The 24,667-nt window shown below is 36.7% G+C and overlaps 3 protein-coding genes across 3 annotated transcripts; 1 reads left to right on the top strand and 2 right to left on the bottom strand.

Annotated features, from left to right (window-relative positions):
• Positions 1-3,817: 3,817 nt before the first annotated feature.
• On the bottom strand, positions 3,818-5,671 carry LOC113342400 (3,9-dihydroxypterocarpan 6A-monooxygenase-like). Its single transcript, XM_026586961.1, has 2 exons — positions 4,757-5,671; positions 3,818-4,675 (listed from the first exon to the last, which is right to left on the bottom strand). Exons 1-2 carry the CDS (start codon positions 5,669-5,671, stop codon positions 4,037-4,039), a joined length of 1,554 nt encoding a protein of 517 aa, XP_026442746.1. The 3' UTR covers positions 3,818-4,036.
• A 4,394-nt stretch (positions 5,672-10,065) lies between these two features.
• Positions 10,066-12,671, top strand: LOC113342449 (ADP-ribosylation factor-like protein 5). The gene is made up of 3 exons (XM_026586999.1): positions 10,066-10,225; positions 10,375-10,619; positions 12,166-12,671. Exons 2-3 carry the CDS (start codon positions 10,428-10,430, stop codon positions 12,523-12,525), a joined length of 552 nt encoding a protein of 183 aa, XP_026442784.1. The 5' UTR covers positions 10,066-10,225; positions 10,375-10,427; the 3' UTR covers positions 12,526-12,671.
• LOC113342450 (guanine nucleotide-binding protein subunit gamma 1-like) lies at positions 12,611-15,801 on the bottom strand. Its single transcript, XM_026587000.1, has 4 exons — positions 15,103-15,801; positions 13,231-13,283; positions 13,073-13,117; positions 12,611-12,953 (listed from the first exon to the last, which is right to left on the bottom strand). The coding sequence occupies exons 1-4, from the start codon at positions 15,250-15,252 to the stop codon at positions 12,869-12,871; spliced, it is 333 nt and encodes a 110-aa protein (XP_026442785.1). The 5' UTR covers positions 15,253-15,801; the 3' UTR covers positions 12,611-12,868.
• Positions 15,802-24,667: the final 8,866 nt, after the last annotated feature.

Here is a 24,667-nt window from a genome sequence, read left to right as displayed (position 1 = left end):
AAAGCAATCAACCCGTTTCCAACTTCAATTATTTCACATGATGATTGGATACAGTTGATAAATAATGGACAACCTTGGGAAGAAGCTGATGATTTGATCCAAGAACCAGAAAATGACTATGATTACTACAGTTGGTTCTAAAAGGTATGCAAGCTAAATATTGTTGTTCATCCACAAAACTTATTTAGTGTTGACTTCCCAGCAATTGGCAATTTTCCACTTACAGATCTTCCATCCCAACCCCCATCACAGACAGGCGAACCATGTACGTACCCTAGCAGTCAAATGGGGTCACATATGCCTCCATTTTCTTGGAAAGTCCATACTTTATCACCGAGTGGAGATGTTGTTGCAGTTCCACTTACTAGTGAAGGTATGCAGCAGAGCTATCCATACGATGTTGTGGATGCAACAAAAGAAGAGTATCAGACCGAGTTGAACAATTTTGCGCATTTTACCAATCAATTCCGCAATTTTCACTTGAGTCAGATGCAGGCTTTGAGGGAGAGTATGAGTTATGAATTGAGTTATGAATAGCCTGAGACTCCATTAGGGTCAAGTTCTCAAATGCCCGTGAGAGCAATACAAGAGGTCGTGCAAGTGGAAGTCGTGGAGGTGGTAGAAGTCGTCATGACACTCCGATGGAAGATATTATGGTGTAAGAGACTCAACTACCACCAACAACATCAAACTTGGAGACGGATTTCCAGTCTCCTCTTGGTTTCATTCCTCAAGGTCATGTACTTACTCCTGGTGGTGCACACGTCAATTTGGATGCATTTAGGCAGTCCGTAATTTATACCCCAAGTTCAGCATTTCACCGATTTCAAGCACCTCCAATGGCCCCGATACCATTTCAAGGTTATGATTCACCTGATGCTACACAACCACCATCTCAGAGTCCAAATAATGAGTTTTCACAAGATCCAACAGGCTTAGAGGATTATGTATTTGGTGGTAATCGTTAGTTTGAGAGTTTTGTTAACATATGAAGCGTGGTTTGTTTAAATCGTTAATGTAATTTTTCTTTTGTTTGATAAATAATAATCTTCATTTAAAGTTTTCTACATAAGTTAAATTAAAAACTTAGAATTGATAAGCTAGATTAAATTGGGGCAACACTTTTAAGATTTCATAACAACTTGCATATCGGAACTTTTCTCCGTTGTCACGAAGCCACTTTGCACGACATCTTTGATCAATCTCCAGCAGGGTTTCACCACTTCTCATGTTTCGAGCCTCTTCCCTTATCATACCAATATACTTGTTAACATTTTTGGAAATTCTGGCGAACCGAGCACTCAACACCATCGAATTGCGATTGTTGAGGTTTGTTGGTTCTTCTTCAAATTTCATTAAAACGCGTCCGCAAAACGGAATAAGCCGTAATGCGCCATCAACGATTGGATGATTAGTGAAGAAAACATAATTCCTGCAGATGCATTCATCTTCTAACGTGCTAAAATTGCGTTGTTGTGCAACTCTCCAACTATTTGCTCTTCTTAATTCATTTTGCACACTAGCTCGAAGTGCAACTCTTTGATTTTCGGCCGCATGTTGCTCTTCGATGAATTGAGCCATTGGAAAATCTAAGAAAATAGGAAGAAGGTGTGAGTTAAAATGGTAGAGGAATGTGGTATTTATAGGGGGAAGATTTATGACCGTTGGATCAGATTCTACTCAACGGCTTAAACTAGGACGGCCGGTCTAATAGGACCTGCTAGCGGTGTAGTAAACGCCTAACGGTGTAGAATTGACCGAGCGGTCGAGAATGGCAGGCCGGTTTGCCAGTTTGCCACCTCCATAGTGGATGCTTAAATGGCAAACATTCATGTTTGCCACACCCATAGGAAGAGGCCTAAGAAACTAAACCGCAGGATCTTAGATTGCGCAGATAATATGAGACTAATAATCTCAACAATATTATTACAAAAACATTAATAAAAAGGTGGTCGCCTACGAGGCACACTTTCTTTTTCTTGGACTTTGAAATTGGTTGAAACAGTAGTTACATTTAGATTTTTGTTAAAGGGAGAGCAAAAAGAGATCCGAGGAGAGCAAAAATCGTAGTTGACTCATTAATTAAGACCGATTCAACTTATTCATATAAATCGGACTAAGATACCCTTATTTACACAATTTTTTCACACAAACACGATAAATTTACTCCGCATTTGTTCCTCCACCATCGTGATAGCTGTTGTAGTACAGGTGAAGGCTGTGAAACAAATTTAAAGATCTCTATTATTGATTGTGTGGATAGGGATGGTCATGGGGCGGGGATCTTGTATCCCAGTCACTGCCCCGTTCAAAAAAAAAACCCACACCCTCCCCATTACCCGCTTGATCTGGGACGGGGCGGGTATGTGAAATACCCGTACGGGGCGGGTTTTTTACGGGTTACCCATAACATTAAGCTCAAATATGATGAGTTAATTTAATAATCAATACCTAAGTTCAACCAATAATAATAATAATTTAAAATTTCAAACTCATAAATTCACCTGTAATGTTTGCCTCGGCAGTTTCACTATGGTCATCATCCATTGGAGAACTTGGAATTGTCTCGACATGGTGTTCAGACTGTTCGGATTCACCTCGTGTGGATATAGTTGTCATTTTGGGATCGCTGTGTAATATACACATAAAGTAATATAATATATAATAAAGAAAGCTTAAATAATATAATATAATCAATACAATAATTAAATAATATAATATAATATAATTTCTTAGTCTAAATATAATATAAATAATTAATGATATCTTATATTTTTATCGTTTTCTTTTATAATATAATTTCTTAGTTTAAATATAATATAAATAATTAATGATATCTTATATTTTTACCTTTTCTTTTATAGTATAATATAATATAATTTCTTAGTTTAAATATAATATAAATAATTAATGATATCTTATACTTTTATCTTTTCTTCTATAATATAATATAATATCTTAGTTTAAATATAATATAAATAATTAATAAAAATATAAAATCCTAAAATGGGAACGTACGGGGCGGGTATGAGGCGGGGACCTAGAATCCCATCCCCGCTTTACTAATTTCGGGTATTACCCATACCCAACCCCAAACCCGTTTGTACGGACAAAACCCTACCCAATAGGGACCGGTACCCACGAGAATGGGTTTGGGTGGGGCAAATGGCCATTCCTATGTGTGGATGACACCCGGAATCTGTAGAACATTCTAAATCAAAATTAAGAGGAGAATATGAATGATCACCGATAATACTAACCTCAAACAATGCTCGATGTTAATCCAAACAACAAAGCGATTTTACTTACCTGCCAATTTCTTTTTCTTTCATGTTAAGATCTTCACAAAATAAATTAGGTCGAGACCTAACACTACCAAAATATCTTTAGAATCACTAAAGAGAAATTAAGGAATTGACCTAATTACATTGTTAATTGTTGGTGAGACAAACTGCGTCCAATCGTTAACTAAAATCAAAAAGATGATGCCAATCAGAGGATACATCTCGTAACTGTGTTAAAAGGTAAAGAAACCTATATTGAAATCTCCAGTTAGATCATTAAGATCATAAATAACTATAGTATAAAGAGATAGCACGACAGTGATTTCTTTCTCAATTCCTAACTCTTCCAAAAAAAACAAAAAAAAAAAAAAAAAATAGATCCCAGATCCCAGTACCGAGACATAACGATGAAAGACTTCAGTTTTTCAATTCCGGATATTTGATCAAGGGTATTACTGTCCGACTCGCCCAAATAGTTTGAACCGTTCCTATTTAATGAGTTTGAGTATGATTTTTGCGCTCCTCGGATCCCATTTTACTCTCCCTCTAACAAAAATCTACATTTATATACGTTGCTGTTCAAACTGGGTTGTTTATATAATGAACTTCCTGTAGCATTTCCACGAAAACAGTGTCATACCAAGTGTTGGCTCTACTTCCGAAGTAAAGAAAATTAAAACACTACGACAAAAAAGTGAGAAACTCAAATTGAAATTGCAGCACAAGATTTTCATTAAATCAAACTGATGCAGTTAAATTGCTGGCATTTGATTTTTTCTTGCAACTGGTACACACACCAAAGGATGAGCCCTAGGAAGAGTTAAACCCTTTCCCTCAGTCATGTCAACAGGGAAACTCTCTCCATTTTTAAGTTTCCACTCAAAACACTGTATAATTCCAGCTAAGGTTGTCTGTACTACTTGCAGTGCCAATAAAGTTCCTGGGCATCCTCTCCTTCCGCTTCCAAATGGTAACAAATGAAAATGCTGTCCTCTAATATCTAATGAACTTGGTCCGCTACCTTCTTCACGCATGAATCTTTCTGGTTGGAATTTGAGTGGATTTTCCCAATTCTTAGGGTCTCTGCCGATTGCCCACACGTTAACAAAAAGTCGGGTTCCTGCAGGTATGTCGTAGCCTAGCACCTTACAGTCTTCAGTAGATTCTCTAAGAATTATTGGACCAGTTGGGTGTAATCTCAATGTTTCTTTTACAATTGCTTGAATGTAAGGGAGGTTGGGTAAATCAGACTCTTCCACCAATCTGCTCTTTCCAATCACTGAATCGATCTCTTTTCTTGCCTTTTCAAACATGTCAGGATTGTTCATGAGTTCTGCCAGTGCCCATTCTGTTGTTAGCGCAGATGTATCTGTGCCGGCAGCAAAAATGTCCTGCAAAAGAAAAGTAGCTTCAAATTCTTAGAAAATTTTTAATAACAAAAATCTCATAGAAAGTAAGAAACTTTTAACTACCAGAATGAAGGCTTTGATGTTTTCTCTGGTTAGTTTCATTTCTGCATTATCATCTTCTGCTATGTCGAGTAGAATGTCAACCAAATCTCTAGTGCTATCTTCATCAATTCCATGAGTCCCCGTTTCGTCTTTTTTTCTCTTCATTTTTTTGTCTATAATTTTCTCAACCATATCATCAAATCTTCTATGCAAATCTTTGTATCTTTTCCTCAAGCCTTGTACATCCAAATGTTTACAAACCCATATATAATCTGACAAGTTAAATGTTCCGGTTAGCTCAGCAACTTCTTGCACCAATAACCTCACTGCATCAGCTTCATTTTTAGTCCCTGAACATTTGGTACCCATAGTCATCCTCGAAATTATATTATTTGTCAATCTTGTTAACTCTCTTCCAACATCAACAGCTTCCCCTGAATTGGATTTAAGCAACATTGTTTGTAGAAAATGGAGAATTTCTTCTCTCCTTATAGGTAGTAAACTTTCAAGTGTTTTACCACCTAATAACTCAGACATGCATAATTTCTTCATGAATTTCCAATATGGTCCATATGGTGCAAAAGAGAAATCCGCCGAGCCATAAGTCAAATGGTGAACTGCAGCGGATTGTGGCCGAGAGGAGAAGGAAAGGTCGTGCGTCTTGAGGAATTCTTTCGCTGCATCGGCTGATGATGCTACAAGGCAAGGAACAGAGCCAAGGAAAAGATGGATCAATGGACCGTAGCGGTTTGACAGCTTATGTAAGGCTTGGTGAGGAATTGGACCAAGAAGGTGCAGGTGACCAATGATTGGTAAGGCTATTGGGCTAGGTGGGAGGAAAATCCTTGGTCGTGTATTTGGGAAAAACTTCCGAACCAGAATGACTGAGATAAACCAAATGAGGAAGAGAACTGCATAATTTTGGAGGTCAGCCATGGTTGGTGGTAAGGACTAGAGACATTGATGAAGAGATGCTTAAATAAGTACGATGAATTAACCTGTAACATATGGATTTAATAAAATGATCATTGCAGGGACGGCAAACAAGGTGGAATATTTGGCCAAGTCAAAATCAAAAGTTGGACTAGGTTTCATATGTATATGACAAGATGGTAAGATTCGGAAACTGTGAAGACTAAAACAGAAATGAATAATCTATTGCATCATTCATATGCAATATTCCCTGGAAGTTATTGTATTTGAAATCTGCCGGGCTTCTGATAAACAAAGCTTGAATGCTAGAAGTAGGGACTTTGAAAGCATTGGACTTGTGAGTGAAAGGTTCTCTATATGTGTGGCTTGACGTCATACTAAATTGCCATTTTTCTTTTGGTTAACATTGCCTTGCTTAACTTAGCTTGTTCTCCTCTACTCCTCTGTTCCCTGCTTTCCGCTCTACAAATTAATGGATGTGTTGGATTCTAAGTTTTTGTGATCAGTTGTTTGTTTGAGTTAATGCACAACTGGGATTCAGACACCTAATCACTTTGGTGTAGTCGTTAACTCCTAATCCTAACAATCAAGCCTTTTATGGGATATTCGGGTTTTAAACCCAGCGTTATTCGAAAGTGAAAAATACTAGAACCCCTACTATATGAATTCAATATATAGAAGCCCCACTAAATGGATCATCCACTGTCAACTCCATACTTTAGAAAAATGATATTGTTAGTCCCGAAAAATCAAATTTTCTTCAGATCTGGCCCATAATTAATTATTACGAATTTTAATAATACCAAGACCACCTTTAGTATATAAACAAGAGGAATATCATAATATATTTTCATTTTCAGATTTTGTCTCTCTACCAGACGAGGTTTTCTTCTGCAAAAATGTTTTCTCTTCATTTCCAGATCTGAAACAATATTTCTCTCCCGAAATCAGGTTCTTACACAGTTAATCATCGCCAACAACTCGTATTCTTGCTATTTCAGTGCATACCGGTGAGGAAAAGTGAATTAAAATTGTCAGCAACAACTAGAAATGAAGATTTAATCATCAAATCATGATGACAAAAACAGGTTCGATATATCTTCATCTTTTCTTTCGATTTAAACTCCTGATTTGTTGATTTCTAAATCGATATCAGATGAAAAAAAATTTGTTTACTGTTCAAAACTTAATCCATCTGATTTCATCTAGAAATCTTCATTCAAAAGATGATTAGAATATAGATCCACAGTTATTTCATCTAGATCTCTGTTTTGAGTTGAAATTTTCAAAAAAAATTTGTCAATAAATTTTCTAGGGTTCCGAATTGAAAATCGGTTTAATTTTTAATCTGAATTTTCGAAAGAAAAATTTAAGTTTATTTATGAACTCAGAGCATCTTAATCTCCATTACCCGTCAAATGAGATCAGAGATGGAGACACACGATTTTTCTTGAATCGATCGATTCGTGTAATTTGAATCTAGGCACGTTTTTGTTTGTTATTGTTAATGCTGTTATTTTTTGTTGTTTTAGGTTCGATTTGTTGTTTTTTACATTTCAATTTGATTTTACAGGGTTGATTAATGGTAGTGGTGATAATTTTGATCGGAGGTTGAATAGTAAGTGGATAAAAATGAAGGAGAATATGAGAAGAAAGAAGATGAACCATGTTTAGTTTTTGTTGCTGGCCCTGGTGAGAAATTCCAAAGAATTTGATTCATATTTCATTGTGATTGAGTTTCTCAAAGAATGTAATTGTTATGTTCATTCAGTTTAGGTGATTATGTATCCATTTTTATGTTAATTATTGGCTTACACTACTGGTTTTGTGTAGGGCAAAGGGATGCACAGTAATGAAGAAACTGAAAGCTATTACCTCTGGAGCAAAATTACCGGAAGAAAAGGTGTAAAGGTGCAGGCAGGTTTGATACAACTATATGTCTATCGCTCTACTTGAACATCATATGCAGGCGTCAAAATTAATTATTAATTGGTTTAAAGAATACCTAACTTATCATGGTTGTTACTAGACTTAGCTGATTTTGTTGTGAAAACTAACATAAAACGGATTTGTTCAACAACTGCGAAGTGGATGCCTTCGGATTTTACGAGTATGCTAGGTATATGGATGTGTAGTTAATAGTTACACATGTCAATTGGGTGTGTAATTGCTACTTACACATGCAAATTGAATGTGTAACTTCTAGTTACACATGCCAATTGGATGTGTGATATTTCAGTGAAGCTGAAATGATGGGTAAATCGGTTTACTAGTTTGCATATATGCCTGAATTTTCTAGAAGTGAACTGGTTCTAATTATGCACAGATGCTAATTAGCTGTTAATTTAAGATGATTTGATTTAGATTGATGTGTGTATCTTTAGATAGGAATAATACGTTGTATGAATTTGCTAATTACAGGTTATGGAGGTGTTGATTTCAGAGTATGAAAGTTCACAGAGAGCTGTAGGAGTGTGCAAGTGGTACAAATGCAGATTTGGCGTTGGTTTATTATGAACTGGTGTTGTTATTGCTATGATATAGCTATGGGATGAACGGGAACAGCTCAGGTATGTACTGGTTGAAGAATCAGAATGGTTTGAGTTAATGATGCTCAGATAGATGTATGTTAGGAGTTAACATTACAGGTACTGGTGCAGCTGCAGTTAAGACAGTGGTAATGGAATAGAGGCAATGAAGCTGGTTGGTGCTGAGATTTGTACTCAGTTGACAATTAAGAAGAAACTTATTCGTAAAGCTCTTGATATGATCTGTCGGATTGCTGAAAGAGGATCCTGATGGGTCGAGTGGAAAGGACAAGATTGGTATGTTAATCAAACTGATAGAAATAACAGAACTTTGCATTCATTTTTTGTTACCTGAATGATAATATTATTTTTTTCACTGGCTGGAATACATAATATGTAGTGGGAGGCTCTCTCAATATAAAACCATCTATAGAGAAGTTTCTTAGAGGAAAGAGATGAGATATTGTACTGATTTTATGTGTAACTAATGTTTACATATGACATATGCATGTGTAACTACTGATTACGCATGCATTTTGTATTCCTGGGTAACAAAAGAAACTAATGACCGAGCCAGTTCCATGGACAGAGTTAAACTCGTTACATTAGTTTTGGAGTATTTACTTATTAATTAAGACTGACTAAAGCAGATTATTTGCATTAGCATGTTCCTGAAGCACATAGCTAGGAACTAGTTTCCTTCACCAAGTACCAAAAGCATTTGACAGCTAATTTTTTGGGGAAGCTGCCATATTTTTTTGCATTAGCTTGTATGTATTGTTTATTTAAGCTTATAAAAACTGATTGCTTGTTGTGATATTTCAGGTTTCTGATAACTTCATAAAAGCTTATTGGTTATTTATGGTATTGGTCTTGCTGGAATTGGAGTTGACCCTGAATATACAAGTCAGATGCATGTGTAACTCTCAATTACACTAGATAAATGCATATGTAACTTTCAATTGCACTAGAAAGATGCGTGTGTAACTAGACTAAGAAATTATTGTAAATAATTCTTAAAGTAATACATCCATTTTTTTATGTATTTTTTTTTTATTTTTTTTTATGTTATGTCTATTTTTTTGATGTGTAATTTCTCATTACACATGCCATATGAACGTGTAACCTCTGGATACACATGTCATATGCATGTGTAAATTCTCCTTACACATGTCATACGCATGAGTAACCCTTTCATGCCATACCCATGTGTAACTTCTGGATACACATGCTCGTTGCATGTGTAACTTCAGATTACACATCCATATGTTATTGGTGGGAGGCGGTGGTCGGTGGTGGTCAGAGGTAGTTGGTGGCAGTGGTGGCCGGAGGTGGTTTGACATTGGTGGTGGTGGTCGGAGGTGGTTTGTGGTGGTGGTTGTCGTAGGTGGTTGGTGGCGGTGGTGGATGGCGGTGGCTGTAGTGGTCGGAGGTGATTGACTATATTTTAATAATGCTGGGCTTAAATTTAAATTTTATTTAATTTGGGACTTGACAATATATAAAAGGGTATGAATATCCTTTAATAATTCGGGGCCTAAATTTAAATTTCTTTTAATTAGGGGCCTCATATTATGGGTTATCCATGAGTTGGGCCTTAGCCTAAGTTTCCCGATTCGAAAACCCCCTCAGCCCTCACAGCTGACGTAAACCTGTGCTCACGATCATTTCTGTTACCCATTCCATCTGTTGTTCAACTAAATCCTAGTCGTCAAATACTCCATCAAACTACCCATAACCATAAGATATTCGAGTAGGCCCACTAAAACCACAAACACCCAATGAACCATATTCAAGATCGGACCCACCAATGAAGTTTCCATCCCCTCGGTTCATTACTTCGTATAGACATCTTTTCAATTTTTAGCAACAATCTTTCTTTTTTCCTTTACAAAAACATCTTTTCTATTCTTCCATTGCAAACAGACTAGTAAAAGGAAAGCGATTTCAATCTTCGATTCTCCAAGAAACCTTTTGATTCGGACGTTTCGCTTTGTTCAATTACTCAACCCTAAAATAAAATATAAAGGTTAGATTCTTCGGTCCTTTTTCTGTTCATTAGATTAGATCTGCAAATTTCACTTAATCTAAGCTCCTGTTTCTTGATTTTTTTTCTTCTTTTTATAAAGAATTCGATCGATTGATGAATTATTGATGTTTTCTTATTGGTTTTATTAGATTAATTTGTTCTGTGTTTGATCAATTCGGGAATAAAGAAGAATATATAAAGAATGGGAGCGTTTATGTCAAGATTTTGGTTCATGATGTTTCCTGCAAAAGAGTATAAGATTGTTGTAGTCGGATTGGATAATGCTGGAAAGACAACTACTCTATATAAATTGCATCTTGGAGAAGTTGTTACTACACATCCAACTGTGGGAAGTAATGTTGAAGAACTTGTTTATAAGAACATTCGATTTGAGGTAAGAGCTAAAATTCTTATAAGAACAATCTTTGTTGAAACACCAATTGGATTTGTAGAAAGATGAGTAGATATGGGTAAACATTAGTTTAATTAGGTTATAATATGGTACATATGCTAACAAGTAACTCATTGCTGTAAAAATTCGTGTTTAGTAGCTGGCGGCTTCTGTTTTAATTTGATGTTCTTGGTTCTTGAAAAGAAAAGAAGAGGTTTTATACTTGATGTACTTCGTGTATACAACTTGTAGTTTTCTGTTGTTAATATCTGGTTTAAGACTTATTAGATGTAATCATTAGTTTAGATTGTTCTGTGTTGCACTTTTAAGCTTTTTACAAGTTAGACAATGCTAACGTCTACATAGATGTTGAACCAGGTTGATCAAAATTTCCTGTATTACACTTTAAGAAAGCTAACATCTAAAATTCATCAATTTTTGAGCAGTGAGTTAGAGATGAGACTTAGTGATGATATCAATTTTGCTGGCCTTTAGAGAGAGAGGGAGATCATATTTTATGTTTATTTTTTTGGACAGGGAAAGAGATCATATTAGGAGAGCTTACCAGGTGCAACTTTATATTAAGATGTGATACATCAGATTACAGTAGTTATTACCAAACCTTCCTATTTTTTCTGGTTTCTATATGTAAGTTAATTGCTTTCGTTTTTGTTGAATTTTTCCGTATTTGGAAACGTTAGCTAAGTATAAAGTTGGCCAAGGGTCTGTGAGATGATTCTTGAAGTAATGCCCAAGTATTGACCTTCAAACAATTTATTTCCTTGTCTACAACAGAGAATAAGGGAAGCTCATTTCGTCGGTTAGTAAACATTTTACAGGTTCTTTTGAGGGTATAAATAGACTGGGTGGTGTAGGTTTACATATCAAATTCTGTAGTTGCACAAATACTGACTTGACGTGTCATACAAAAGCTAAATAATGTAGGATAAAGGCTGAACCTTAGGAGAAATTTAAATAAGTGTTGATTCGGGTGCATAAGTCATTGTTCTTAGAAATGGTGATCTATCATTGGTACTGATTAATTCAGCGGAAGTTATTTGGGAGTTGATAGCTCTTTTTCTGTATGTGTTACTGAATAATCTTGTCACCCTTGACGGGGATCTTGAAATTTTGATTCTCTCCCTGTATCAACTTGTTTGGAATTAGACGGGGCATTGATCTATGCATAGTTGCTGGCTGCATTTAGAACAACCCTCCTGTAATTTTGCCAGGTGATACATAGTAATAGAAGATCCACAGATAAGATATCTTTCTGTTAATTACCACTTGCAGCAACTTTATCCTTCTACCACTACCATATGCTCTGTCTCTAACAGAAAAATCTCTCAAATGCGGAAGTAGTGGTCAACCTCTTCCTGCTGATGATAATTTAAGAACTTACATCATAACCAGCTGGTTTGACTGATATGCTCTGTTGAAGTGGACACTTGTTATATTCAGTCGTGTACATGAATTCATGTTTCTGTATATCTGCATGTCGAAACATGATTCAGAACCTATCTAACCTTGTAATTTAATGTTTTATCAGGTGTGGGATCTTGGTGGTCAAGAACGGCTGAGGACATCCTGGGCTACATACTATCGTGGTACGCACGCAGTGATAGCAGTAATCGACAGCACTGACAGAGCTAGAATCTCCCTAATGAAAGATGAGCTTTTCAGGCTGCTTCAACATGAAGACCTTCAACATTCAGTCATTCTCGTCTTTGCAAACAAACAGGACCTCAAGGATGCCATGTCCCCTGCTGAGATCACTGATAACCTTTCTCTTCACAGCATCAAGAACCACGACTGGCATATTCAAGCATGCAGTGCCCTAACGGGTGATGGTTTATATGATGGATTGGGATGGATAGCTCAGCACGTCACCGGCAAAGCTACTAGTTAAAGCAGAAACTTTGGCAAGTATTTTCATTCATGTACTTGGCAAAAACTGAAAAGAGCTTATTCTGTATAACACTCATCCATATGGATTTCTTGTGAAAGAACAACTTGTATTTTCATTTTGATTTTATGGAAAAAATTCTTCATCTTTGTGCATAAATCACAATGGCATTACACTTAATATTTACGAATGTATCAAACCCTACACTTGCCTCAATAAACAATCTTTCACTCCCAAATATCGGAAAGGAAAAGGAGAAATAAAAAAGACGAGGAAAAATAATCCTTTGAGCCTATATAGGCTAATAGATGGAGAATGGGATTTAAAATCTCCAGAAGAATGTGATTCAGAGTACCCAGCATCTACAACCTTGTGAGTTTGGAGGTCCTTCAAACCACCTATCCCAGAATGGATTTGCTGGGCCATGCATTCTGTCACAACCGAAATATAGCAGCCATTGGTTAATGTATAAGGTAAACGGTTACAGTTTCTGTATTTAAGGTGCAAAATGAGAGTTAAAGTAAAAGATAATGAATGAAAGAAATATTACTCTGGGAGAAGTGGGTCTGGTCTAGCGTCTACGTTAAGCAACAATCTGACGAAAGAAAGCAAGGTGAAATTTAGTCTAGAACATAAATAGTTTTAAAGTGCTAATCAAACCAAAGAATGTAGCAAAATAATTTATGTCTTCAGTGAGAAAATACGCACTCCCTGCATGCTGCAGAGACTTTCTCTGTTTTCTCGAGTTCTTCCAGTTCTTCCTACATAACATGATGGAAACAAAGGACATTCAGATGGTCTGGGAAAATAAAGAAGGTCTTTAGTATAAAGTATAAACACACAAGTACTTTTTATAGATGGGGCATATATTCTTAACATGGCGCTTTTTTTTTCCATCTGAAGGGTTAAAGGTTAGATTAAACTGAAACAAGAAAATATACAATTTGTTTATATAGCTGTACAAGGCAGCCCATAGCTATATAAGTCAAAATATCAAAATCTCACAGAACCAATGACTTAATCCCATTTATACATGAAATCAGTTGCCGTGAAACCACTACAAACCGCAGAGAATCAATGACTGAATCTTAGCAGGTGATCCCATTAACGGTGTAGTGATGAATATGCCAATCATCAACACCTTAATTCCCGAGTTAACCCCAACAGACTCCTAAGCCTGCACCAGTGTTGACACCCGAAACTATGCTTAACACAGATGCCTCAATACCATCAAGATTCGCTGAAAAGTTTATTTCCTTGTCTCGACTCTCCAAAACACATTGGTGCAAATTTCAAACTGATGCAACTAATATCTAAACATCAACAAACTAAATGTTTACTTGCCTCAGGCTCCTAAATTCTGAGCAATATATTTGCGATAGTTACGGGAAAACAAGACACAACCAGCGCCTTATCACCTCCAAATTCGCACCAAATTTAGTCAGATCATAATTTAGAAATCTATAAATATGATTGAGCGTGCATTCGGATAACCATCTAGCATCTACTGGGATAGCTTTTTGTTCTAACAGACTAAACCCACTTACATTGAAATCTTTTAGGAGTGCAGCTTTATGAGAAGCAACATTCCCCGAAACCCAACTCCTCAGCTCCATGAGGAATGGGAGCATTGAATTGCATAGATTTACAAATGAATCCCCATATCTTCATAGCACGAAAACATGTCCCAGTGAAGAAAACATCAAAACAGGCAACATGGGAAAAACCAACCATTGGCTATCTTTTGGTTGAGCTTCTAGAGCAAGCAACATTGTCTAGTCTAGTAGAAATTAAACCTCATGAAAAACAACATTAAGGAATACATAGATGAACCTTAAAAACTCTTACTGATACGTTGGAACCTATGTACATAAGAGTGGACATCATGAACATTCCACTCTCATAACTATAAGTAAAATGGATTCAGAGAAAATACTTAGGATTCTTAAAGTTGAAATATATACCGGATGGAAGAGGCGTTTCATCTAGCTTTACCTACTAACCAAATTGGTTGAGATGAAAACCAACTTGTTTGTACAAAGCAGATATGTAGAGGGGTATATATAAACCAATGCCCTAGAAACCATCTCATATTAAACTGACAAATTGACAATGGCTTCAAGAAGTTCAGCACACCAAGTCTGGATGGAATGACTACCTTCTCCACAAGTTCTTACAAAATTTCCACAGACAGCAGAACTATCCAGACCCATCAGGCCATAAACCCCTTAATTTGAAAACATAAACTGACACCAAAATCAACTCCCTAGAAATTTTCGTACGAAACTTCCAAAAATCACCAAAACAAAAAGAAAAAAAATCAAACTTCATGGTCATCTATTGAATATTTTCCCCAGCTCTACTGTATTTAGTAACTTACCAATATCAATAACTCAATCACAGTTAATCAAATTAATTAAACACACAAAACACAGTGGCTCAGAGTTATTTCAAATTTTGAATATAGAAATTCTGTGTTAATCTTGTCAACTGATTTAGAGCAATAACATTTCATTTGAAAGGTACTTGATAAACCTAAAAGAAATACAATGAAGCAAAAGAAATAAGAGAAACAAATACCTCCAAAGATCGAGTTTCTTGTTCAAGTCTTTTAAGTTCAGCAAGAATCCTATGTTTTCCTCTAGTATCACCTGTCAATACAGACCCAACCTGGTGGTTCTCACTATCCATTTCCATACCTCTTCTCTCCATCTCCATCTCCATCTCCATACCTTCTTCTCTCTAACAACTTTTTTCTGTAGTATGAAATCAGAATAAAAAGCACTCTCTATATCTCTTTACAACAACTAAAAAACCATTCAATCAATAAAAACAACTGTAAAGTACAGAGAACAGAAATTGTCATAGTCTTCTGGTTCTCGTTATTCTCCTTCGGTTCTTCTTCCAAGTACACTTCTTTCCATTATTTATTTAATTAATACCCAAACCTCTCCAGTGGATCTGAGAATAGTTAAGAAAAAAAAAGGGGTTTGGGTTTGTTAATTGGTTTGAGTTTCGATTGATTAAAACAGCAGAAAGGAAACCCCTTTTTAATCTGTTAAAAACTTAGAAAAGGAGTTTTTTCTCTTGAGAGAAACAAAAAGAAATATCTCTTTTTCTAGCTTCTGTGTTGTTGTTGATGGTGGTATATAGGAATCAGTAAGTATTCACTGTATTATTTTGTATTCTTTCTACTTTTTGGCTCCGCAATCGTGAGTGAGAGAAAAGAGTAACTGTACATTTTACACTTCTCTCTCGATAAATGCTAAAAAGGAAACGCGTTTTTATTTTGGTGTTGGAGACCTACAACCCGGGAAAAAAGACAAATCGTCTACGGCTTGAGTTTGCGAGCTTTTGTGTCTTCTCACCAACTATTCTAGATATGTGATTTTAATCGAAAATCATAGGAACCTACCTGCGAATTAGCGTCAAAGAAATGTCCTGATCCTTGACAAAAATACAGTAGGGAATTACCAAATTCCAGGAAGTTACTTGTACTTGCGGGGTTGGGTATGACCGATTTTAAGTGGACTCTTTTTGAGAGTTAAGGAGGTGTCCTAATGTATGAAATTACAAAGCTATCCTTACCCATTATAATTGAAATTATCCTAATGATTTTATCAATTCATTTTCATTTCCTCTTCCCCTCTACCATACCGGCCTCCTCAACCACACCTTTATCGAAAACGCGTCGTAATCGGCGATTCGGAAATTCCATCGCCGATTAATCTTCAAACATGAAACCGCATGTGAAACAAAATTATAGAAGACCTAGCACTGAAGACCCTGGCATTGGAAAATTAGTCCAATACAAACAGAAGAAAAAAACAATTGAAGAAAAAGAAATCACTGAAACTGCTGAAACCCAAGAAATGACGCGATTGAGAAAGTAAGTGACTAATTAAACTCACTCCAGTACTTCAATTTTTTGTTTACATGTCAAATTAGGTCAGAAAATTAAAATTTTTGAATTTGCAAATATGTAGCCGGCATGGTGTTTATTCGACGATTTTGTCGGATTTTCATATTTCGGAGTAGTCGTTGTCTTCTTATGTTGAATATTATGTCGACTTTTCATATATGTAAGTGCCATTTACAGAGTCGTCACGATATTCAACCTTAAAACCTTGTCGACTAAATGTAGTTTTATTAGTCATTCATTCTTGAAATTCCTAACTTGCCGACTAATACTGTGAAAATCCTTGTGTTTCCTGAGTCCCATTTGGTTATTAGCCGGCATGTTATTTGAATACATCCTGCCGACTATTTATTAGTTGGCATTATATAGATTGATATAGACCTTGCCGACTCATTACTGACCACAACCAAGTTTCTCCTTGTAGCTTTTTATTATTCATTGTTTCTGTTTTTTTTTTTTTTTTGCTAAGGTGGCGACGGGGTTTGGTCGGCACCTAACCCTGACGACTAGTTGAAAAATATTTTCATTGTTCTTGTTTAGGATGCAAAAGGTCAAGCAAGGAAAGAAAAATGCTACTCCTCCTTCAAGACCTCCTCGCGTAGGTGACAAACTCTTAACTGCAACACATCGAGGGGAACATGTGGTGTCGAGAACGCTTAGGATCCGTGAACAGGAAGAGACTCGTCCACATGAACCAAGTGCTTCCGATGAAACTCCAGATGAAGACCAATCAATTCTATCTGGTAGAAGAGGTAATGATGATGATGATCAAGGAGATCCACCTACTAGAGGTGGTAATGATGGTGATGATGATGATCAAAGTCTCCCACCTGCTGGAGAAGGTAATGATGGTGGTGGTGACAATGATGATAGTGATAATAATCATACAAAGATGATGGACAAGGTGAAATTGTTGAAGAAGATGAAGAAGAAGATGAAGAAAAAGAATGTAATAGTCAAGAAACAGGGGTTGTTCAAGAACTACAGGTACCACAACAACCACAAGCTGCAACGAAAAAAAAGAAGGTTATCAATAAACCTATTGATTCCCACATGCATCCCTCTCACTTGAAGAAGCAACAAAAAGATGGTGAGCCACTCATAGGATTACCCGAAGATGATGGACATGTTCTTTTTTTGATACAAAGACTCATGGGCGTATGAAGTTTATTCTACTATCATAAGTAATCTCAACCTCACTTTGTTTTTATTCAAGTGTATTTATCTTAAACTTGCTTCAAATGTTTGTATTTCTTTTGTAATTGTATGTTTTGGTTTATGTTATTTAAGATCATAAGAATGTCATCCTTTTTGAGGCGCCAAGCTCAAATACTATGATTAAGAAATGGCCACTTGAACTTGAGTGTGACGTTGTGAAAGAAATTGTCAAGGACTCCGGGTTGTGGCGTGCGATGAAAAGTTCAATTATTGAGTTTGACAAAGTTACCATATCTGCATTCTATGAGAGGTTCTGCGGGGAGACGGATACAATGTTATTCCCATTCTGTGAGATGGCGGTTACTCCCTATGATTGTCAACAAATTCTAGGCCTCGAGGTTGATGTACAATCTACCAAAGATTGCTACGATGAAAATATTTCTTGGGAGGATCTCTACAAATTAAATAGGAGCTTGTTCGGTTGGGATGAGAAGAAGTCGGAGTCTATGTTTGTGATGAAGAATGGTTATAGAAGCAAGAAGCTGAATCTGAAGAATCTGAGGGACACATACTCTGGGACCTAGAAATTTTTTGATGAGGAATGAAGTGTGGACGAAGTGCGAATCAATGCTACTACGTCCGCTTATTTGCTATACGTCATGGAAAACTTTATCTTCCCCGACAGTTCCGGAAACTTGGTCAACGCCAAGTATCTACACCTATTGCACACCCTTGATGACATGCACAGCTATTCATGGGGTACTGCGGTGGTTGGCTTCTTGAATGCAGAGTTGATAAAGGCTTCAAGGGCTCTAGTCAAGCAAGGTAACAGGAATCTAGGTCTCTTCCAGGTAATTCAATTGTCTAAATCATTTATATTTGCAAAATACTTGTAAGATGAGATTCTTACTATACTTTGTATTTGCATAGATCTGGAGCACTTCCCGTCCTTGGTGAAACCCAATCCCAACATCAAAGTCAATGTTGATCTACCGAAGCACAAGCAAAGAGGACGCAAGTACACTTTTACTGGTTGTCAGGAGAAGGATATGTTAGAGCATTGCTCGGTCGAACTCGCATGCGTTGCTATCTCAAGCATGTATGTCAATGTTAGTGATCAAAACTATAAGTCTTGGTTTCTAGTATACTATAGCTAAGGTCTCGGACTAGGATAGAAAGTGTAGTTGAGCTCAAGAACTCCATGGCAATCATCATACAAGACGAAGGACTACTCAAGAAACCGATGGATCTTCATCGACTAAAACGTATGTGGAGACTTGAACTTATCTATCACTCAAAAGTCTATTTATCTCCTATTTTGAGACAAAAGTCGTTTTGCTATATAGACTTAGATTATACACATTTGCTATTTCGAGTTGAGTTTATCTCGCCTATCTATTTCTCGAAATATGTGTTGGTAAGCTTTCGGTTTAACCAAGTTCATATTTACCTAGTGACGAAAGTCATGACAAGTTTCAATCACTTTGGAAATTGCTTACTTTGACGAAAAATAGTTTGTGAATAACAACTATAGAATATCAACGTCCTCTAAGAATGTTCCAATGATTGAAATGAGAGTTTAGATTATATAACCATTGGAGGATATAAGCATTGTTGTGGAAATATATATATGTATAAGTCCTTATTCCTTGAACCGAAGTTTGCGAACTTTGTTGATCAAGAGAACCGGCATGGTGGCGTGAGTCAAGTCCGTGAACCCAATCCGCGAACTGGCGGAAGTTCTTGTCCTGATAATTTCTGCTGGAGTTTGTGAACTCCGTCCGGGAACTTAAGTCCACGAACCCAGTCCGCGAACTTGAGTAGGTTATATTTGAAAACGATGCTTGTGAACTTATTCTTATATAAACTAAGGAATGCAAATGCAAACCCTGGCTATATAGTTCATGAACCGATTCGAGTGAATCAAATCGTTTTTGCTTCGACTGAGTCTTATGTAGTTACATAAGATTTCCTTGCAAGATATAAAAGAAATCACAAACACTTCGTCTCATCGTTTGTGATTCCACAATATCTTTTTTCGCTGCGTCGATTAGGATTATTGTGAGGTGATTGATAATACTAGGTTGTTCTTCGAGAATATAAGTCTGGTTTATCAATTGGTTCCTGTTCACCTTGATTTATCAAAAGACGGAACAAAACTCGTAGGTATATTCGTGGGAGACGGATTTATCTATTATCGTAGACTTTTTTGTGTGATACAGATTTGTTTATTAAAGTCTTCGACTTTGGGTCGTAACAACTCTTAGTTGTGGGTGAGATCAGCTAAGGGAATCAAGTACGTATTATCCTGCTGGAGTCAGAGACGTAGGAGCATAACTGTACCTTGGATCAGTGTGAGATTGATTGGGGTTCAACTACAGTCCAGACCGAAGTTAATTTGGAGTAGGCTAGTGTCTGTAGCGTCTTAATACAATGTGTGTTCAATCTGGACTAGGTCCCGGGGTTTCTCTGCATTTGCGGTTTCCTTATTAACAAAATTCTGGTGTCTGTGTTATTTCTTTTCCGCATTATATTTTGTTATATAATTGAAATATCACAGGTTGTGCGTTGTTCAATCAATTAGAATATCCGACCTTTTGGTTGTTGATTTAAATTGATTGACACTTGCATATTGGTCTTTGGTACCATCCAAGTTATCTCTCTAGTATTTGATAAAGACTCGCAGATTTCTATTTGCTTGAGTATATATCAAATCGAGAGATTGAGATATAAACTCTTTGATATACTTTTTATCTAGAGACTGTCTAGTTGATTCTCTAGAAGGTATATTGGAGTTTGTCCATACATATTGCTAAACGAAATATTGGGTGTGGTTGTTGTACCCCCACTTTTTCAGGATATGTCAGGGAAGCTTATCAACATGCGAGCTGTCTTGGACAAAATGAATACGGATGAGGTAATCTTTGATCCGTATTGAGACGATTGAAATGATAAAATAATCATAAGGAGAAATCATGTTTCATTTTGCTACGGTCCCTTGTTTTACCCAAAGGATTCTCAATGTACGATTCACATCGGGTTATGCAATAAATCGATTACGTCTAAGAACAACCCCATCACGGCGATGATCCGTTGTTTAAAGTGGTAAGGGATGAGTGCAGCACGTCCCAAAAATCTATTGATGTCTTTTACGCTCCACCACCAAAAATTTCTCATCGGGACGAAAGACGTAACCATAGAATTAATTTGAGTCTTTTGGACGAGGTGCCCGAAGGTCATGAAGATCATGAGAACATGTCGTGGTACTCCGGTTTTGCTCGTCGTATTGTGATTAGGAAAGAAATTGTTGAGAAACCGGCTCGTAAGCGGAAGAACACCACGAAAGACCCAACAAGTCTTAATAATTTTGTAAGTCTTTTAGAGTTGCTTTTATTGTTTTAAGATTACATAATCGAATCATTTTATTAATTTTATTTTGTTTAAATGAAAATAAGACCACTTAAACCATTGCGAAGATGATGTGTTGCGCGAGAGATAAAGGAGAGCTTTTTTCGGTTGAAGAGAAGCACATTGACTATGCTAAGAATGTTGACAATAAAGATGGCATCGAAATGTTCCAATGAGCTAATGCTGAACTAAAGAGGCTTCGTACCCATGCGAGTGATAGACAAAGAGGAGAAAGTGCTAAACGGGGTCGGGGTGGTGGTCGTGAATGAATGAATTTCCAGTTTGTTCCTTTATTTATTAGACAATATGTTAAGGTTAATGGTTGGACAAATGTTTCTTTAAGGTTGTTTGGACATATGTTCTTTTTATTTTGGACAAATTTTGGATTCCTAGTTGTTGAATGAATGGTTTGTTTAGCTATATTAAGTTTCAATAATCTAGCCAGCAATGTGTTGAATGAATGGCCTTTTTAGTTATAGTGATGACTAAACCGGCATCGACAAGGTTGTAAACTGGCAGAGTGCCGACCCTGACAGCAGAAATGATGCAGTTATTAGGGTCATCATGTTAATAACATTACGACCTAACCGACTATATTTTAGTCTTCATTATTGTAAACCACTACCATGTCGACTAATGGTAGATGGAACTTACCTTCTACTGTGTGTGAAAAATTTAATAGTCACCAGGTTAAGAACATTACGACCTAGACGACCATGTATTAGTCGACATCTTCTTAAATCACTATCGTGCCGACTAATGTTCAATGAATATGACTTTTTCCTGTGTGCTTAATTGCTAGTAGTCGCCAGCTTAACAATGTTATGTACAACCGACTATAAGTTAGTCGCCATTGTAATAAACAGATGTCTTGTCGACTATAGGCAGAAGAATATGACCTTCTCATGTGTGTGAAAATTCTATTAGCCGTCAGGTAACAAAATTACAACCCTTACGACTAAGAATGGTCGGCATTTGGGTGAAACAACAACCTTGACAGCAGGTTTAAAATTCAAAATTTTGTAAGTACCATTGCATTGATTGAATACCCCAACAACTAGATTTGGTAACCATCCTATAAATACACTAGTTCTCTTTATAAAACAACACACACCTATTGTCAAATACTCTACAAAGCTCAATTCATCATCTACCCTTTCTAACTCTCTTCATACCTCTAAAAAAAATCATTGCATCATTTGATTCCACTGAAGATTTGGCCATTATCAACATGGAACGCCGAGTGTAGAGTTTCTGATCAATCCCCTATAAGGGTAGAACCCAGAACCTTTTGGGCGAAGATATATAACCAATATAGGCGAGACTATGAGAATCCAAAGAGAAGAAGTCTTAAGAACATTCATGATAGGTACCAAGTCATCCAAAAATCCATATGTGATTTCATAGATATCTAAAAACGAGTATTCGACGCTAGCCACTTTATCTTGTCCTTCAACAATTTCTAAGTATTTTTAGAGCTTATATCACATAAACTAAGTTGTTTCATCTTCCATTATAACAATATACCGACGAAGTAACTTTGTGTTGTGTGTTTGTAGCACGAACTCATAAAAGCACGCTACTTGGAGGAAATCAGGGAACCATTCACGTTTGATGAAAGCTATCATTTCATGATATCCAAAATTCCGGAGTATGAGCACCACGACCATTCCTCCGATGAAGTTCGATAGTTTTACAAGTTGTTGTATAAGGTAAATCTGTATGTAAACCCTTACGAGACTATAACTCGTCCACTAGGGTCGCCTAAGGGGTCCAAAGGATTGATGCACGTGCTAAGTGCATCCGTGATTCCTACGAAAAAGAGTTATATTTTATGTTTCAATCAATGTAGTAACCAATATCGCACGAATAAAGCAGATTACATCTGAAAAAGCGGGGGTCTAGCAACACCACCCAATATTTCGCTTAGAAATCTGTATGAACAAACTCTAATATACTTTTTATGAGAATCAACTAGACAGTTAGACTCAATCAATAAAAAGATATATCAAAGAGTTTATATCTCAATCTCTCGATTTGACCTTTACTCAAGCAAATGGAAATTTGTAAGTCTTTATCAAAGAGAGATAACTTGGACGGTACCAAAGACCAATGTCCAAGGATCAATCAATATCAATCAACAACCAAAGGTTGGATTTCCAATTGATGATCTTTAACGCACAACCTGTATTATTTCAATTATATAAAAAATATAATGCGGAAAAGAAATAACACCGACACCAGAAGTTTTGTTAACGAGGAAACCGCAAATGCAGAAAAACCCCGAGACCTAGTCCAGATTGAATACACACTGTATTAAGCCGCTACAGACACTAGCCTACTCCAAGCTAACTTCAGACTGGACTATAGTTGAACCCCAATCAGTCTCCCACCGATCCAAGGTACAGTTGTACTCCTACGCCTCTGATCCCAGCAGGACACTGCGCACTTGATTCCCTTAGCTGATCTCACCCACAACTAAGAGTTGCTGCAACCCAAAATCGTAGACTTGATAGTAAACAAATATGTCTCACACAAAAAAGTCTATCAAAGGATAAATCTGTCTCCCACAGAAAAACCCTAGGTTTTTGTTCCGTCTTAAGATATAAAATCAAGGTGAACAGGAACCAATTGATAATCCGGTCTTATATTCCCGAAGAACAGCCTAGATTAATCAATCACCTCTCAACAATCCTTCTTAACTACACAAGCGGTTTGTCGAGGAATCACAAACAATGAGACGAAGATGTTTGTGACTTCTTTATCTTGCCTATCGGAGAACTCTCCTCAAGCCAATCAAAGATTGTATTCGTACGATAGAAGATGCAAGATCAGATCACACAACTACGATAAAAGTAGTATCGGTCTGTCTTCATAATCCCAATGAAGTCTTTAAGTCGTTAACCTGGTTTTAGAGAAGAAAACCAAAGGTTAAAGGAGAATCGACTCTAGCGAGCGCACTAGTATCACACAGACGTGTGGGGATTAGTTTTGCACAATGCTAGATGTCTCCTTTATATAGCCTTCAAATCAGGGTTTTGCCTTAGTTACAAAGAAATCCATATTCACTGTTATATGAAAACCTGATTTAGATTCAAGCTAATATTTCTCAACCGTTAGATCAAAAACTTAGCTTGTCACACACACTTGGGTAGACGTTTACTGGGTTTGTGAAAACCATGCCCAAACGTGTACGTGTATGTTGGTTCAACATAGTAACCCAAAAGGTTAACCATATGAGTATTTCATATTAACCTAGTTCTTCTTCACCATAACTAGTTCAATTGACTCAAATGAACTAGTTAGAGAGTTGTTCAATTGCTATGAGATCTTATGTAACTACACAAGACACAATTGAAACAAAGATGATTCGATTCGATGAATCGGATCATGAACTTTATATCCACGATTTGCATAAAGCATTCCTTAGTAATTTAAGTTTCATGTTCAGAGCACATCTTTAGATCATAACCACTTAAGCTCACAAACAAGTTCGCGGACTTAAGGCAACCGGAAGAGTTTCCAAACTCAACAGAAAATCTCGGCAAAGAGACTTCTGCCAGTTCGCGGACTAAACACGCAAACGAGTTTTTGGAAAATCCCAGCAGAAATTCTCGGTAATAGAACTTCCGCCAGTTCGCGGACTGGGTTTGCGGAATT

Source organism: Papaver somniferum, unplaced genomic scaffold (assembly GCF_003573695.1).
Source record: "Papaver somniferum cultivar HN1 unplaced genomic scaffold, ASM357369v1 unplaced-scaffold_41, whole genome shotgun sequence".
Lineage (NCBI taxonomy): Eukaryota > Viridiplantae > Streptophyta > Magnoliopsida > Ranunculales > Papaveraceae > Papaver > Papaver somniferum.
The sequence above is the reverse complement of the archived record's forward strand: the minus strand, read 5'-3'. Positions and strand labels throughout refer to the sequence as shown.

Excerpts from the sequence above, each read along its gene's own strand:
- LOC113342400 (XM_026586961.1), bottom strand. The coding sequence starts at position 5,671 with ATGGCTGACCTCCAAAATTATGCAGTTCTCTTCCTCATTTGGTTTATC. Across the intron at positions 4,676-4,756 it reads ACATCAAAGCCTTCATTCTG|GACATTTTTGCTGCCGGCAC; the intron begins GTAGTTAAAAGT and ends TTTCTTTTGCAG.
- LOC113342450 (XM_026587000.1), bottom strand. The coding sequence starts at position 15,252 with ATGGAGATGGAGATGGAGATGGAGAGAAGAGGTATGGAAATGGATAGT. Across the intron at positions 13,118-13,230 it reads GTCTCTGCAGCATGCAGGGA|ATTGTTGCTTAACGTAGACG; the intron begins GTGCGTATTTTC and ends TTCTTTCGTCAG. Across the intron at positions 12,954-13,072 it reads CCAGACCCACTTCTCCCAGA|AATGCATGGCCCAGCAAATC; the intron begins GTAATATTTCTT and ends CGGTTGTGACAG.
- LOC113342449 (XM_026586999.1), top strand. The coding sequence starts at position 10,428 with ATGGGAGCGTTTATGTCAAGATTTTGGTTCATGATGTTTCCTGCAAAA. Across the intron at positions 10,620-12,165 it reads ATAAGAACATTCGATTTGAG|GTGTGGGATCTTGGTGGTCA; the intron begins GTAAGAGCTAAA and ends ATGTTTTATCAG.